Source organism: Hetaerina americana, unplaced genomic scaffold (genome assembly GCF_022747635.1).
Source record: "Hetaerina americana unplaced genomic scaffold, ioHetAmer1.1.p SCAF_5, whole genome shotgun sequence".
In the NCBI taxonomy this organism is placed as follows: domain Eukaryota; kingdom Metazoa; phylum Arthropoda; class Insecta; order Odonata; family Calopterygidae; genus Hetaerina; species Hetaerina americana.
Window position 1 is genome coordinate 28,034,057 of NW_027287095.1, and position 16,190 is coordinate 28,050,246.

Genomic DNA, 16,190 nt, shown 5'->3' on the forward strand with positions numbered 1-16,190 from the left:
GATGAACGGACTTATTAGAGTCAAATGAAAACAACAAAGATATAAAATATTGAAAAATTAGACAGGAGTGGTAGAGTCGTTATATCTTATTGTCACACATTTATGAAAAAATGGACAAATCATCACAGTGTATATGAAATCAATTAATGTATTTTATGCTGAATATTGTTCAAGCCTCAATCTCTACACACCCAATATTTCAATGCACTGCCATTCAGAAAAGGAAGATACAAAATAAGTCTAGAAGAAATGGTGCTGATTACAACTGGTTGTATAATGAAAAAATTAAGATATTTATTTTGTATTTTTGCCTCAATATATTCTCAAGTTTTATACATAACAGGCAATGGAAAACCTTGTCAATCCGAGGAAGAGCATTATTTTTCATCAAAAATAGGTCACTCTAGCGTTAAATAAAAGTGCAATTCAAATTCATTCGCACCCAGCCGGATTTGTAATCTTTTTATTTCAGCAGCAACGTAATTAGTATTTCAATTTGCAATGCATTTTAAGAATAGCTAAAAAAGCATTAACCCCCTTAAGCTTAGATCTAGAAATATCTCTACCCTTTAAAAATGTCGACCTGACCTGAGATACTCCAACTCCCCCTACTTCGTTTGCGGGACGGAGGGAGGGAGATATCCGGCCTTCTACGCTGCGATGAAAAGGAAGCGGAAGGGAGATGTCGCCTAAGCGCGAACATGCTCATCTGTTGCAACTACCTTCTCACGCCGGGATGCGAGTTTACCCAGAAATTGAACTTGACGTGAATAGAAAAGTCAACCGAACGGCTTGGAGTGTCATGGTATCTTACACCTCCCGCCTTATCCTAGATGAGATTATCCTTCCGCTGTTATCACTCTGCCGTGAGCTCCTTTCCGCCGAGCCGTGAAGGAGCGAGTTTTTATCTTCGCTGGAACTCGCAGTCAAAGTCGACCCCTTTGATATTTTTTCCGTAACTAAACAAGTTCCTGTCCCTCGGCCCAAATACCTTATTTTTATCGTTGCCAAAAATCGCTGTAGATTTTTCTCACGGAGACAAATTGGGAGGTGAATGGCTGAAGTAAGAATTCAGACATGCTGCTATTGAGCTTAAACATTTTCAAGGTAGAAACTGAAGAGCATTCATGTTTCTAATTGCATCATTCACATAGAATGGGTCACAACTTATGCTTAATTGGCTATGGTTATCCCCGATGTACTAGGCGAATTTATTGTACATGTATTTATATATGTACATGTACCTGTACACGTATTTGTTTATGGTTTATATAATATATGTATGTATACATATTACATACCAATATATATATATATATATATATATATATATATATATATATATATATATATAACCATAAACACAGTAATCAACCCGAAAGTCGGTTTGGTAGGTGATGGTAGAGTTCACCCAGTACTAAGCCCGACGGCGTGTGAAATTCACATATCCGGGTAAGGGGGCCAGTTCCTTTCCCTGTGCCGGTTATGGTTTCCCAGGAAGATCTGGTACCAGAAAAATCACATAACTTGGGTGGAGCTGCAGGTGCCTAGCAAGACTTGCACGGAAATCGAAACCGGGCCCTCCGGTCAGTAGTCCAACGCTCTAACCCTGAATAACCTCGACCCACATACATATGTTTGTAATTCTTTAGGATAGAACAATTAAGAGTTTAATTCTATAAAATTCTTACTGCTATGTTTTCGGCAATTACTTCAGAAGCTATGAAAATATTATTGAAATCACCTCATAGGAATATTCAAAGTATAAGAAAAAGCTAACTTAAAAGAAAAGCATTCAGGAAATAGACAAGAAGAAATACACTAATCTCATATAAGCTTCCGAAAAATTTAGCTTTTACAAGGGAACGATGTCTACGTAAACTTGAATATTGAATCTCTCATGAAATTTTGCAGTGCAATAAGGAAAGTGGCACTTCATTTAGTTCATTTGGTAAGCCTACCTACGTGTTAATGTGGGGTAAGGAAAAAACTGGGCACCACTATAATGCTGTTTTTGCTAAAAATAATTTCGGAAAGCGGACAAACAAAACGAGGACGACAAAAACGGTTCCCATAAAAAAAAGGACTTGCAAATGAATACGTACAACACTGTGACACCCTGAACAATAATCCCAATAATTGATGAGTAAAACAATATCTCAGGGGAGAAATACCACCAGGCACGTAATAAGAGAGGATTCCTAAGTGGGTATTGAAACCTCTGAAATGAAAATACATGAATATAAAAGTGAATGAATAATCACGTCACCTGTCCCGGAAGTTCAATCAGCGTGAATTTTTTGTTCCAACGAACAAAAGATGGCTGCCGGTTTTTCTGTTGGGAGGAAATCGTATTCCTATTATTTGAAAGCTTTCTATATTTATGATCTGTAACGTATGCTATAAAAGACATTTCTTTTTTCCAGAACTAATAAAAAAAGACGCCCTCAACAAGATACGATGCGGCTCCTAGCTGAATCTCATCATCGTCCGATTTATCCAACCAGTAATGGCATGGATAAAGACTGAGGTGAGATAAGAGAGAGACTAAAGCTCTTTGAGTGTGAAACGTTATGAGTACAGAAAACGCGGTCGGGGGAATTCCTATTTCGCGGCCCAACCCCTCGGCAAATATGTGCCTCTCAAAAGAGGGAGGGATCCACTATTAGGGAAAACAGTTCTCCTTGTTACGTGTATGCATCAAACCGTGGGGCGAGCAAGACTTGGACTATGCCGGATGCTCGGACCACAGAAGCCAAAAGTTCCGCGGAGCACAGGAAAGGGCGCGGAGAGAGGCTGACGGCCGTGTCTGGTCACGGCGGAACAAGATCGAGAGAGGGGAAACCGGATAGCCGCTAGCTGCGGGTGACCACCTGAGAAACTTTCCGAGTGGTAAAAACTCGAAGTTTTATAGCGAAACTAGCGTGTTGGGAATGAACGAGGGAGGCAAGGCTGCTAAAAATTAATACTTGCTCCAAATTTCCATTTCTCATTTCGTGTTAAAATGAGTTACAGACCCATGATCTAAAGTATATATAATTACTTAAACCATCTTCTCATCGTCAGTATTTCAACATAACTCTACTTGACTACTGCCCTCCGTCACTAGCACAATTTCATGAGAACATTGAAAATATATCATATGAATTGTTTTCATATTCCGAAGGAGAGCGTGAATAGAGGAAATGTACCCTAGATTGACCTTAAATATTATTAAACATTCCGACACCACTTAATTAATTACTCCGTGCTACTAAATTTATATGGAGTCAAAAAATCATATCCTGAATGAGGAAAACATTTGAACAAGGACTTTAACCTCATCCAAATATTTATAAAAGAAAATAAACAACATTGTCAAGCATAGAACCAATACGTTTCAAATAAATAGTCTTTTAGCGGCTTAATCAATAGATTTCCATTTAAATCAGTATATTTAAGTTTTGTAGTATTTTAGCAACTTTTCTCAAATATTTTACCGTCCCCATTTACTCTAATAACTACAGAAAAATTTAGTCAACTAATGGCAATGTTAACAAGGGTCATTTATAAATACATCTATATCATAAATACACATGCATGTATAGCTTTGCGTTCAAATTCATACGCAAATGTTGTTCGTGTGTGTGGTGTGTGTATATATGTCTATATATATATATATATATATATATATATATATATATATATATACACACACACACAAACAATTATATGCATGCATACATACACACACAGACAAACACGCCAATGCCTTCAATAAATTCCCCATCATTGTGAATAGCTAGGAATATTCTGTGCCTTGATTCAATAAGGAAAGTCCCCAAACACGAAGGCCCGAAAATCCTTCCTAGGGAAGAAATGCTGAAATCAAATTATTCTAAAATAGACTGAAAATGGCCTCTCCGTTTCCCCTTCCAAAGAAGGCTAACTAGTCCACACGATGAAGTTGTTTTCTTTTCTTTCTTGAATTCAATCTTCTCCGACAAGCCCCTACTCCAACTGCCTCCTCCTCTCCGTCATCATCTGATCTTTCTCCTCCTCTCCTTAACACAATCTCGTGCATGAACATGCACTTACTTCTCCCCAACGTCTGTGTTCACCATCAGAAGTACTCCGAAACGGAATACGCCGGAGAGGAAAACGTCTCGCTTTCAAACATGGGGAGCTCTTGGTGAACTGCCGAGCACCATTTTATATACAAAACTCAAATCTGCATATTCCTCGTTTGTGAGACCATTTTTGAAAATGCTAAATGAGACGTATAAAAAATTATTTGATGCAAACAATATCCTAATCAAAAATCAACAAAGCATAAACAATTAATTATTAAAACACAATACAATAATATTGCAGCAGATACATTCAATTTTATAATTCTTGCCTAAATTAGTTTTCTGAAAGAGGATAATTATTTTATCCCATCAAATGACAGAAATAGATTTTTTTGGAACTTCTAATCTTCAAAATAAAATAAATAGAATGTTTTAACGGAGTATCACAAAATTACTACAAAAACCTTTATTTCGAGGATCTCAACCTGAAACTGAAAATGCTTATGAAAAGAAAGCCATATTTTCTAAGATCTCATCAAATGCGAAATAAAACTCGAGATCTAGGGGTGAGACACTCATGATTCTGCAAACGATCGCCACGAATGTATTCGGAAGACTGCCACTGTTTCGTTTCCACAGACACCGGGCTAGCACAAATTAAGGTCAACGCCACATATTCTCATGCAATGCTTTAAATGAGAGTAATAAACAGCGGCATGGATCGGTACTTACACTCGTCGTGATCCTTGGCGGTGACGGTGAGGACAGTGTGTTGGATGTCTTCGTTCTCGTCCACCTCCGCCTCGTAGAGGGCCTTGTCGAAGTACGGTGGGTTATCATTCTTGTCAGCGATGCCGATCCGGATGAACTTGGTAACTAGGAAATACGGTAAGAGAAAAATGCTTAGTACGGAGATAAAATCACTACAAAAGGTTCGAAAATACATAAATACCATGCCAGTTTTACTGTTTAGAGTATCAAAAAATGTCAAAAAAAATCTCAAAATAAATTAAGACATTTTATTTTTTTGTTCATTTCTCATTAGATTAATTGCTTCACAAACAAAGACCCAACATAAGGGAATTTACTTCATAGAATACTACATTAATTTGTTTCTTAATTTTAAATGACTTATTAAGACGAAAAAAACATTCAAAAAAATTTATCCGGATAAAAGTTAGCATTCCAAATTATTATAATAATTGAGTAAACTCTATAGCACATTTCAAAAGCTTGAGATCATAAATCAAAGAAACTGTTTGCAGGAATCCGCAAACTTTTTCGACTCCATGGTATATGAAATCTAATACATACCGTTCAAAATTGCTAAAAGAAATGAACAGTCGACGAAATACGACCCAGATCACAATGGGCTTGAATGCTGTTTGAGAAAAGTGTTTATACTGTGGTTGCAGAATCGCTTTGAGTTTTCCGAATGATATTGTACTCACAGGTCGCTGAATGCGTTAGGCATCATATACCTACTACACATGCTTTAAAAAAACTGCGAATAGGATGGTAATTGTACAACAACCAACGATAAACATCTTCGGCGAAAAAAAAGAAGCAAAGAAGCCTTGCCCTGGTAATGTCGGGATTTGTAAATATTTAATTCGAAAAAAGTTCACTTCCGCTTAGGACTTCGCATGACGGAAGTGTTCCGTGAACGCGATCTTGGGCTTCCTTTGGTCGCTGTCCCGTGCGAAATAAAATAAATTACAAACTTCGCGTACGTTCCCTTGGGAAAGAGGTCAGAATTTCCACGCGTGCTCGCGTATGTGCAAATGCGCTCGCTGTTACTGCTCGCGACATTGCCCACTAATGGCGCACGAGAAAACGGCACATTTCAAATCGCTACCTACACATCCCACTTCCCGTTTTATTCTCTTATCCGGAAAAAAAGTGTGCTTTTTCCTACAAAAACCTCCGGAATCTGAATTATTTGACGCTCGTGAAGGGAATTTAAGAATGAAGGCTACCAACGAGATTTCATATGACCCATTTATATAATTCTGTATCTAACTTTGCACGGATCCGAGATTATTTATTCATACGTATGAGGGATTTTCATTGGAATTAAAATGGTCTTCATGCGGTACATATCAACTAAGTTGCGAGTTGCTTAGCTTCGCTTATAATTATTGTGTTAATTCGCATTTCAATATGGCGTTTTCTAAATGGGAGAATGGGATTTTTAATTTAACCGCAAAGGAAACTTTGGTGAAAAAATCAATATTTCCAAGGTTTCTATCAAATGGAATGATTTTGCCACTCTAAATAATTCTGATAGCAATGATCACCAATTTATCTGTAAGATCATATTGGGGAAAATAATGAGAAAATGTGCCCACGACAAACACCGATATTCTTCGTAAACATCAACATTATCAGTTCGGCTCCTTGAAAAAACTTTCATAGATCAGACTACTTTAAAATAAAAGAAACATTTCTTCAGGGGGGAAATTCATAAAGTGGTGTAAAATAACCCAAGAAATGCGGTTTTTTTTACTAACTATGAGCCCTAGTTACGGGCCTTTCTAGGTTTTAGACTCCCAATTCTTTCATAGAAAGGTGAATGGACAAGTCAACCAACTAGGAAGGGAGTTCTGACGGCGGGAGTGAAGGATTACGCAATATTTCAACACAAATTTTATACACCTGTCGGTCGTGGTGCCTTTAATTTTCAGGCCACGAACTGCTAAACACTCTCAAACTCGCATTGAATCAAACTGAATTTGTGTTAATTATCCGGCATTCAGGAAGATTTACCCTCCACTCCCTTGCGTTCCCTCTTCCCACCGCTCCGTGGTTTCGGCCGAATGCCAAACATCGCCCCTATCCGCGGGGTCACTCTGAAAAGGACGCTTTCAAGAAACGCCGAACGCATAAAACGCACGCCTCCCCAGCCGCCCTCCCTCCACCCAACCCTCTTCGCTTAATTCGCCCGGATTCGAAAGACGAGCGCTGGACCGAATTGTCCGAATCCCTCGCTGGAGCGCTGCCAATCAAGCATCGCTTATTGATGAAAGCCAAGTTGCGTGGTGAAGCATTCCATTCGAGCGGAGTGTGCGTTTGGAAAATATATGCGCAAAATATTCCGACAACAGCTGAAATGCGACCAAAATAAAGGAGTGAGATAAATTTGCACGAAAAATCGGGTGCCTATTAAAGAGAATACACTATGACAGAATGACAATTTTTAATTGCACGCTGGATTCAACAGGATGTTTTTTTATGCTCCCCCATTACTTGTTCCTGGAGTCATAAAAGTATTCATTGAACTGGAGCGGGTCCACAATGCGGTAATTACTCAAACACGTGACGTAGCTAAACGAGAGGAAAAAATCGTTTTTTATCGGTTGCCTATAAATATTCAATTGTGAGCATGTACATAAACACTTTACAAGGAATTCAAAATTTTAAGGCTCTGACCAACGGACTATATACAACGATCACTCGTTTCCATAGTTCTAAATGTCGAAAATCGAAGGGCTAGTGGATATCTCTGCAAATAAAATATAACACGTAACAGCCAAGCACGCTTCCGAAAAGTCTGCGTCACTCGCACACTTCAGAAAGAGCGATATAAATAAGTGAAAATAACTTAACTCGCTATCCTGGAGGAAATGCATATGAGTGGGGCTATCAGCATTGGTGCAAAGATCACCCTTGAATATATATGTATATATATACATACACACACACACATATATACATATATTATATATATATATATATATATATATATATATATATATATATATATATATATATATATAATATTCAAGATCAATCAAGAAGTTATATACATACATAACTACCACATCCCTCTGCCAGGGAGTTCATCCGATAAAAATATCGTTTGAAAAACGACGAGATCTAACGCCCAACCTACGACAGTTTTTTTTCCTTTAACCGCTTCGTTCTTCATTTTTTATGCAAACCAACACGTCAGGACCAACGAAACTCCCTCTGTAATTTTGCCCCTTGCCTTTTGGCGTTTTATTTTTCCGAAACATTTATTTTCAGACGGTGCCTTTCGAACTGAATGCAGAGTAGATGGAGGAGGGAGGGATGGGAGCTTTCGAAGTGTTATTCGGCTCCACTGAGAGCGCTTCAGAACGTCCCTCCAAACCAGACCGAATACCTATGGTGTTTATTTCAAGCCTCCCAATTCGCACTCTAATCCTTCGAGCTTTGTTGTTGCCGGTCTTACCAGCGTGGGTTATGACTACGATAGTTGTCAATGGGAAGGGTCTTTGACAACTATTCCTTCTCACGTAGCAGTGATAAAATATCAAAAAACTCACATACGTACCATCAACAGTGATACTGTGCGTCAAACCTGGTAATCGAACCGCGTTGGATAAAATAGGCCATTGGCTTTGAATTCCTAAAGGGATTTTTACGCTGAAATTTCTTTTATCACGCGTTATCGTTTGCGGAGAGATCAAATATACTCGTTTTGGTCAGTACCTCTAGCTACGACGATCCCAAAACTCCCAAAACTGTATTTTTTTAATGCACCACTACAGAGGCGTACGCCTATGATCGAGATTTGAGAAAGTTATGACGCGGCCATGGTACTGGTATAGGACCCCGAAAGCCGATGGGATTTAACGCCTAGTGGACGGAAAGCTGAATGCTTCGCAATGTGAGTGCGTCGGTGTGTTCATGCGTGCGTGTGTGCGCGCGCGAGATTTTTTTGCGAAATGTGCGTAGTCTTTTGGAGCTCTCTCTTTCCCCACTCTTTTGATGCCGACTTCAGTTCTTGCTCAAAGTATTTTTTTTAATTTAGCGACCCCCATGGAATGGCTCCCGTCATTTTATCTGAGTGGAGCAGCGAGATTAAATGCGGCGGCTTTTTAAGGATGGAGGGTGATCGATTGCGTATAATGGCGCCGAGTTCGGCCACTAAATGATCGATGGCGAATGGAAGGAATAAAAGATCCATTCTTGGACTCCTGTGCTGGGAATATCTGTTGCAACACGCCTTTTAGAAATAGAATCTTTCAGTTCGGAAAATATGCCAGTCTTGGATCAAAGAAAAAACTGAAAATCCTGAAACTCTTTGGGATTCTTCATGTGAAGGAAATTTTAAACCAGTGCTGTGAGCAGAAATTCACACGAAACGATAGACGTTTACCGAGTGCAAAATATTCAGCGACAAATTCGTCATAGCTTCAGAGTTACTCATATTTTTTTCTGACACCCTTAATTTCTCGTAAAAATTCTAAATTCTCAAAATTTATCCACGTATTACAGCAAATACAATAATAATGAACAAAATGTTGGTGAAAAAGAAGTGGATAGAATCATTTAGTAATGACTTATTAAAAGTTGTAAGCATGCTTGGAAATATATCCAGAATATTACTTCCGTATACAATTGAAGACTAGAGCTTCTACAACAAAGTTTAGGGAACTGTTAGAGACATAATATTCACTTAAAACCTGCTGTATTTTGGTAATCATAGTTTTGCAGAAAGTATCACGTACACTTACAGCAACTGTTTACTTAAATATGCATTTTACATACGAATAAAAAGTAGTTCTGTTGCCATTTCGATGCAAGAATAGCTAAAAACTCGAGTGTACAAATAATCCATTTTATGAAAATCTAAAAATTAAATAAATATCGACTTTGCCTTCCATAAAATTATTTAACAAATAGGTACCTGGGCCATATTTATATATTCATAGATCTTACAAATAGCGACTCTGAGCACTACACATACTGGCTGAGACTCAATTGCTGATTTCTTTCTAATGCAATAAATGATATTTTGAATAAATAACCGAAAGAATGACGATAGTTTAAAAAAAAACCAGGAGAATACGCCAAGCTAAAATTTTCAGAAACGGAAGAGTAGTTAAGTGAATCTGAAATATTATTAAAAGTTAGGCATTAGCTTTTATGGAAAAAGGTCAGCTGTAAGTAAAAACAGGAAAAGAAATGATATATTTGTGCTCCATTAAGTACCAAATTGTGTATGATATTTGCTATTAATGTTGGCTCTTTTGCTACTTTGGAAACATAGCTTTCCAAATGTAACTAGTAAGCTATATTCAAGATAGACAGACGATATTATGGTCTAAAAATATCGACGTCCCAAACTGTATGCCATGGTAAAGAGGTTTGAAAATGGTTACCCTTGATTACTAAATGCTCAAGACTGGCCAACTGGAGAAAAGAATCTCAATGTCAGGTCAGGTGTATTTCAAAGCATTCTTATTACTCTTAGGCGAATTATTATCAATCTAGATATAGTAATATTGTTAATAGATTAAAATTTTTAATTGTTAATATAATTGCAATTAGTAAAACATAAAGAATCTCAATGTCAGGCCAGGTGTATTTCAAAGCATTTTTATAGCCCTTAGGCAATTTACTATCAATATAGAAAAACTAATACTGTTAATAGATTAAAATTTTTAATTGTTAATATAATTGCAAGTAGTAAAACATAGATAAAATTCTAATTAACAGAGAAAATACCTGTTCAAAATACCCTCTTTTGAAAGGAAACACCTAAAATTAAATGCAGACAGAACTAAAAACGGAATTTAATTATCTCGATTTAATTCATTTGATTCAATTACGAATCCCTGCTCTTATTCCATTCATAGCTCATAAGAATAGGGTTTAGAATGAAAAAAATAACTAGAAAAGAGGAGCCGTACTACTTCAACAGTGAAAAAATCAACAATTGCACTGAAAACGCAAAAATTCCTCCATCCTCCCAAAAAATACGCCTTCACACCTGACGAAGCCTGAACGAAATTTTTCTTTATTGACGAAAGATTTAATCATTGAAAATTTCGATTATGTCCTTTTCATAGTATCTAATAGAATAAAAATGGTTTTAAAGGTTTAATAGTAGTTGCAAAAAAAGAAAAAATTATGTACACCTACATCGGAGTTGGAAATTCTCTCCTGCGATTGGCTGATACTTTTCTCTGGGCATTAAAAATAAAGCAAACGGAAGAAATATTCCCTAAAAACTCTAATTTCTACCAGTAAAAAAATTTAAGATTTTTTTCTAGAGATAAATTCGTAACCATTCGCCGCACCAATAACTAATTGTCAGTCAAGGTGAAATCTCCTCTTTAACGTGAGCAGGGCATTCCATTACAGGTTTTAATCTACGTTTCCTGATTAAGTATCTATGATATCTTTAAAATTTACACAGAATGGTCTTTCCAGGGGAAAATGGTTGACAAACAAAGCCTATAGGTGAACCAAATCCAAAGCAAGAAAATTAAAGAGATAATTTATATAAGTTAATCAAATGAACGGCGACGAGAGAGCCCCGCATAGCGACAAACCGTTGCCCGTAAGAACCAGAGTTCTGTCGCATGCATGCTTTTGAACAATTTCTGGAATGTAGTAGCACTTTCTGGATTTTAGGTATTTCTGGTACGCCTCAAGAACACGGGAAAATTGCCCATCTATCCGAAATTTGCAAATTTTACATCGTGCAGAACTTTAAAGTAGTGCAAGGTGAGCTCTATTCTCGCCGTTCGAATAGAACTTTCGGATGGATTACTTTGATGTATTACTTTTGAGCATGTTCCTTTTATTAAAACTATTATTTGATGAAATTTTGTTTAAAAAAAAAGCCATGATAAAAGCTGGATCCGTTAATTGGACAAAGGAACAATTCAAAAGTCAGTTTTTGTTGTCAACTCTTGTTGGCTATACTGTTGGTTGGTTATCACGTTTTTCAATATCTTCATGACCATGTTATAGGGCGATGAGCAGTGGAAAGTTATTTGAAAGGATATCTACAAATGCGTTTTACAAAAAAATTGTCGTCATTTGGTTGGAAAGAGTCTCCCATTGAGAAAAAACTGTCATGATACCCTTCGTTTTCGTTCTCCCCTTTTGACATAAATAATATGATCAAATATTTTTGAGAGTATATATTGCTATTATCGCATTTTCTATCCATTTATTTCATAAGTTATCAGCAAAAATTCACTGTTTAGGTTGTTACACATCTTAGGATATCGCGCGCGTTGTCTGTTGCCAACGCATGTGAGATTAATATTCATATATTTTAAACAACAGCCTGATAAAACAATACACGATTTCGTTTACGCCTCGGAAACTCCACGTGATTGTGCATCAAACACCTGAAAACGCGTGTAAGGGCTGGATTTGAAAATTGATCGTGAATATTCAATCTCATACAAGCGATATTTAAATCCGATGCATAAGTCGTTTACGGTCGCAGACCTCATGAAAATTTGATTACACTCACTTTCGGCCCGTAATGATTTTTAGCGATTTCCACACAACAGATTCGCTGAGAGATATTTCTAATAAAAATTTTCTCCGGGGGATGGCAATTTAATTGCGCTGTGCGAATAAATCCGCGTATTCATACTCCTTCCGCTTTTTTGCACAGTAATTAATGCAATGCAATAGTGATTAAAAACGCTCTACACAATATGTGCTATTTGGCTGTACTGCCTACTCCAGTCCATGACATAGGGGAATGCATAACTCCCATCTGTGCGTCCCGCATTAATATGCAAATTCACGAAAAACGTTGGCTGATTTCGGACGACAAGGAACGAAATGGTGGTATAGGAATTACAAGTCGGTAAAGAGTGCTGAGTATTGCTCTCACCAGAAAATATAATATTCATAGATTTTAATGCTTACTGGATCCTCATGCTCTGTGTTGCGTGCAATCTTTACCATACAATAAACAATGCCAAATGACAAATGTTCATTTCACACATTTCCTCCTGTAGTCATTGATATTCGATGGGGAGTTGTCGAAATATTGAGAAGCCAACTACAACAACTCTGAACTTTTGAGCTTAGTTAAGTATTTCTACGGATAGCTTTCTTTCAATTAGTTAAATAATATTCATCAACTTCAATTTGAACGTTAAAGTTGCAAAATGCTTGGGATATCCATAAAGCTAATGCAATTTCTAAGGTTTTTGCATTAATGCATAATATTCACCTGAATGACTCTAAAGTTAAAACATTTCTGTTCTTAAATCGGTATTTATGAGAGAATCTTGAACATTTCTTAGGCACGTGGCAAAGAAAAAAGTTTGAGAATAGCTCTGTAGCAATGATAAACGCCGGTTGTTAAACAGGCATAAACGTCATCATTAAGGACACGTCGAACTGCTTGGGGACAGCTCTAGGTCCATTATGAATATGTAAAATAATTTATTATTCCATTCAAGTTCTAGACTAGTTCTGTGACAACGAAACTTACTACTATGTTATAATACTCCCGAAGTTTTAGTAAACTTAGTGGTATTCAATTGTTCCCGGCTCAACTTTGTAGAAATTCATGTTAATTAAATGAAGAATACCATGTATCTTTCCACTGTCCTTTTTACACGTACAACTAGTTTCAACGCTCAAGCGTCATCATCGTACAACTAGTTTCAACGCTCAAGCGTCATCATCTAACTGATGATGACGCTTGAGCGTTGAAACTAGTTGTACTGAATAAAGGACAGTGGAAAGATACTGTACAATACTCATCATTCAATTAACTTAGTGGTATTTTGGAATAAAATACTTCGCTCCCATCCTGACCCCTCCTTGCTAAATGCTAATCAGGCACTGGGGTCAAAACTAGTACGGTCAAATATCAGCTAATTAGGTAACAGAGATATTCTTATTCTTTCAATCAGCAGACCTATCAATTAAAAATCGAAGCTGGAAGAAAGCAAATCTACGGAATATCATTTTTAGATCACGGGAATGTCATAACAAATCACTTTCAAATCCAATAACGAGATCAATTAGCGACACCAAGAAATTCAAATTGCAGAATTCACGCCCAAAATTATCATTATTTGGATCAATAGGCATGGCTATTACCAATGTATGCTGTATACCGGCTATCTTCTTCTATTTCCTTTTTTCCACCACGCTTTCTCCTTGCCACGTGGATAAATTAGAGACTCCGAAAAGCATAACTAGAGGGTTGTAGAAACCCGGTATGGTACAGCATATGCCAAAAAAGTAATCGGATTATGTCCAAGCAGGAACATCTCTTGGATGATTGATGGGCTTTGAGAGATCGAAACGGGAAATTGCGCCAGAACTCTCCAGCGGGGGAGAAATATCTGATTTGCAATTGTAATACATGAGTGTGAAAAGCTGCCAGCATTGGCTCCTAAATCTAATTAGGGAAATTGCTCTGTGGCCACATCAATACCTTTGCAAGGACGTCACTGAAACTGTTCTGATGCCATTTTATTTTTATTAAATTTTGCCTGACTGTAATAAAATTACTAACTGATAGGTATAAACGAATCTGAAAGTTTAATTAATGAACTTGGGCAGTACGCAGAAGTGTAAATTGGATCACTTTATTTTACACTAATGATATATACGGTTTAAGACAAGAGAGAATTTTTAGTGACGGGAGTAACTCAACAACTCATTCTGCTACTTCCTATGCATAGCATTTTACAGAGTGAATCACTTTGGTACAAGTATAAGTGACGAACTACTAGCTGCAATTATTATGCAACTCCCTTATGCTAATTCTCACTGCTACTAACTTAAGCATCAAAGAGCAAGAAGCATTTTAAAATTCTAAAAATTGAAAAATAACTGTCTTTGTCGCAAACTAAAATATTTATTCCTCATTTCAAAGAAATGCATTTTTAAAAAAGGATAGAATTGTTATTAATTAACAATCCAGAAAATAAAATACAAACAAAATAAAGTAAAAAGCAATAAAGTATATTTACACTCACTGAATAAATATTATACGAGACTTATTTTGAGACCAGGAATAAAATAAATCCACCAATTTTTGAACGTGCAATTAGTAGCAATTGCCCAGGACACGATATTTTCACTATTTTAATTAACATAAGACGAATTATTTTTTGCATTCAAAATGTTGCATAAATGCATCTATATATATATATATATATATATATATATATATATATATATATATATATATATATATATATATATACATTCAAACACGAAATCCCGCCAAACGACGAACAAATACCCATATATATAGAAACAGATATAAGGAAAGGGATAGGAACACACACATTAAGGACGAACACAGGATATATATATATATATATATATATATATATATATATATATATATATATATATATATATATATATATACAGGATATATAAGCCTTGCTTGAAGAAGGCCTCGGAGAAGGCCGAAAGCTCAAATATTTCACCGTGCGAGTGTCCTTTTAAATGTTACTATTTTACTTGTGTTCTATTGAGCCGTCCCATTATTATACTGCTCATGTGAGTATTTCCGTATAGTCGATATATATATACCCATATATAATATCAACATATATAATATATATAATGACGTGCATGTAAAAAGAAACAAAAGGCTCTTCAATATTATGCCATCATTATTTCAGGGACCATTTGAGGCATAAAGTTATCATAAGAACTTCCAGCTTATTCTCCTAAATAATTATACCGACCACATCAGTGAGATATTTTATCATCATATCCCAAGAACTAGGCTATCTTTCCCTCCAAACTCTTTCCTCAAAACCCTCAGGTCATAATCGTCTTTAAACCTATCCGATTGCAGGGGCCGGAACAAAGCCCTCTTTTGAGCCAACGAGGTCCCATGACAGCCACCAGCTTCTGCAACCCAACGGTCTCCCGACCGTATCCGTCTCAAGCAATTAGTATCATTGCGTCCCGCAGGAAAGGGAAGAGACGTAAGGGCGGAGGGGCTGTGAAGAGAGGTGTCTAGATGAAATGGAAGAGAAGGTTGTGAAGGGAAGGCGAGAAAATGGGGAAACAATTAATGCATTGAGGGCAGTGAAGAGTGCGCCAAGTTGTGTGGCGTCAGCACGAAAGGAATGAAGAGTAGCTAAAATATCAATGTCAACTTTCACATTCCACACTAAAGAAAGGTAAAAACTCAGAAAGCAGGTAAAGTACTCCTTGACCTCATTTAAAGAATTATTTTGGCCAGAATGGGCAGTGTCTATCTTTTACGTGGGTGTTCTCATAACTATCACGATCGAATTGTGTTTCGGAGTTATATTTATGACATTATAAATAAATGAAGTCCGTCGACTGTTAAGTACACAACATATATTGCCTAGAAAATAAAAAAGGGGTTTATTT

At 36.7% G+C, this 16,190-nt stretch overlaps 1 protein-coding gene across 1 annotated transcript in view; it reads right to left on the reverse strand.

Moving 5' to 3' along the window:
• Positions 1 to 16,190, reverse strand: part of CadN (neural cadherin) — a 1,574,690-nt gene that overhangs the window by 416,055 nt on the left and 1,142,445 nt on the right. Inside the window, exon 16 of the mRNA XM_071591874.1 lies at positions 4,785 to 4,928. Coding sequence (XP_071447975.1) covers positions 4,785 to 4,928 — 144 coding nt within the window. The remainder of the gene's footprint in view (positions 1 to 4,784; positions 4,929 to 16,190) is intronic.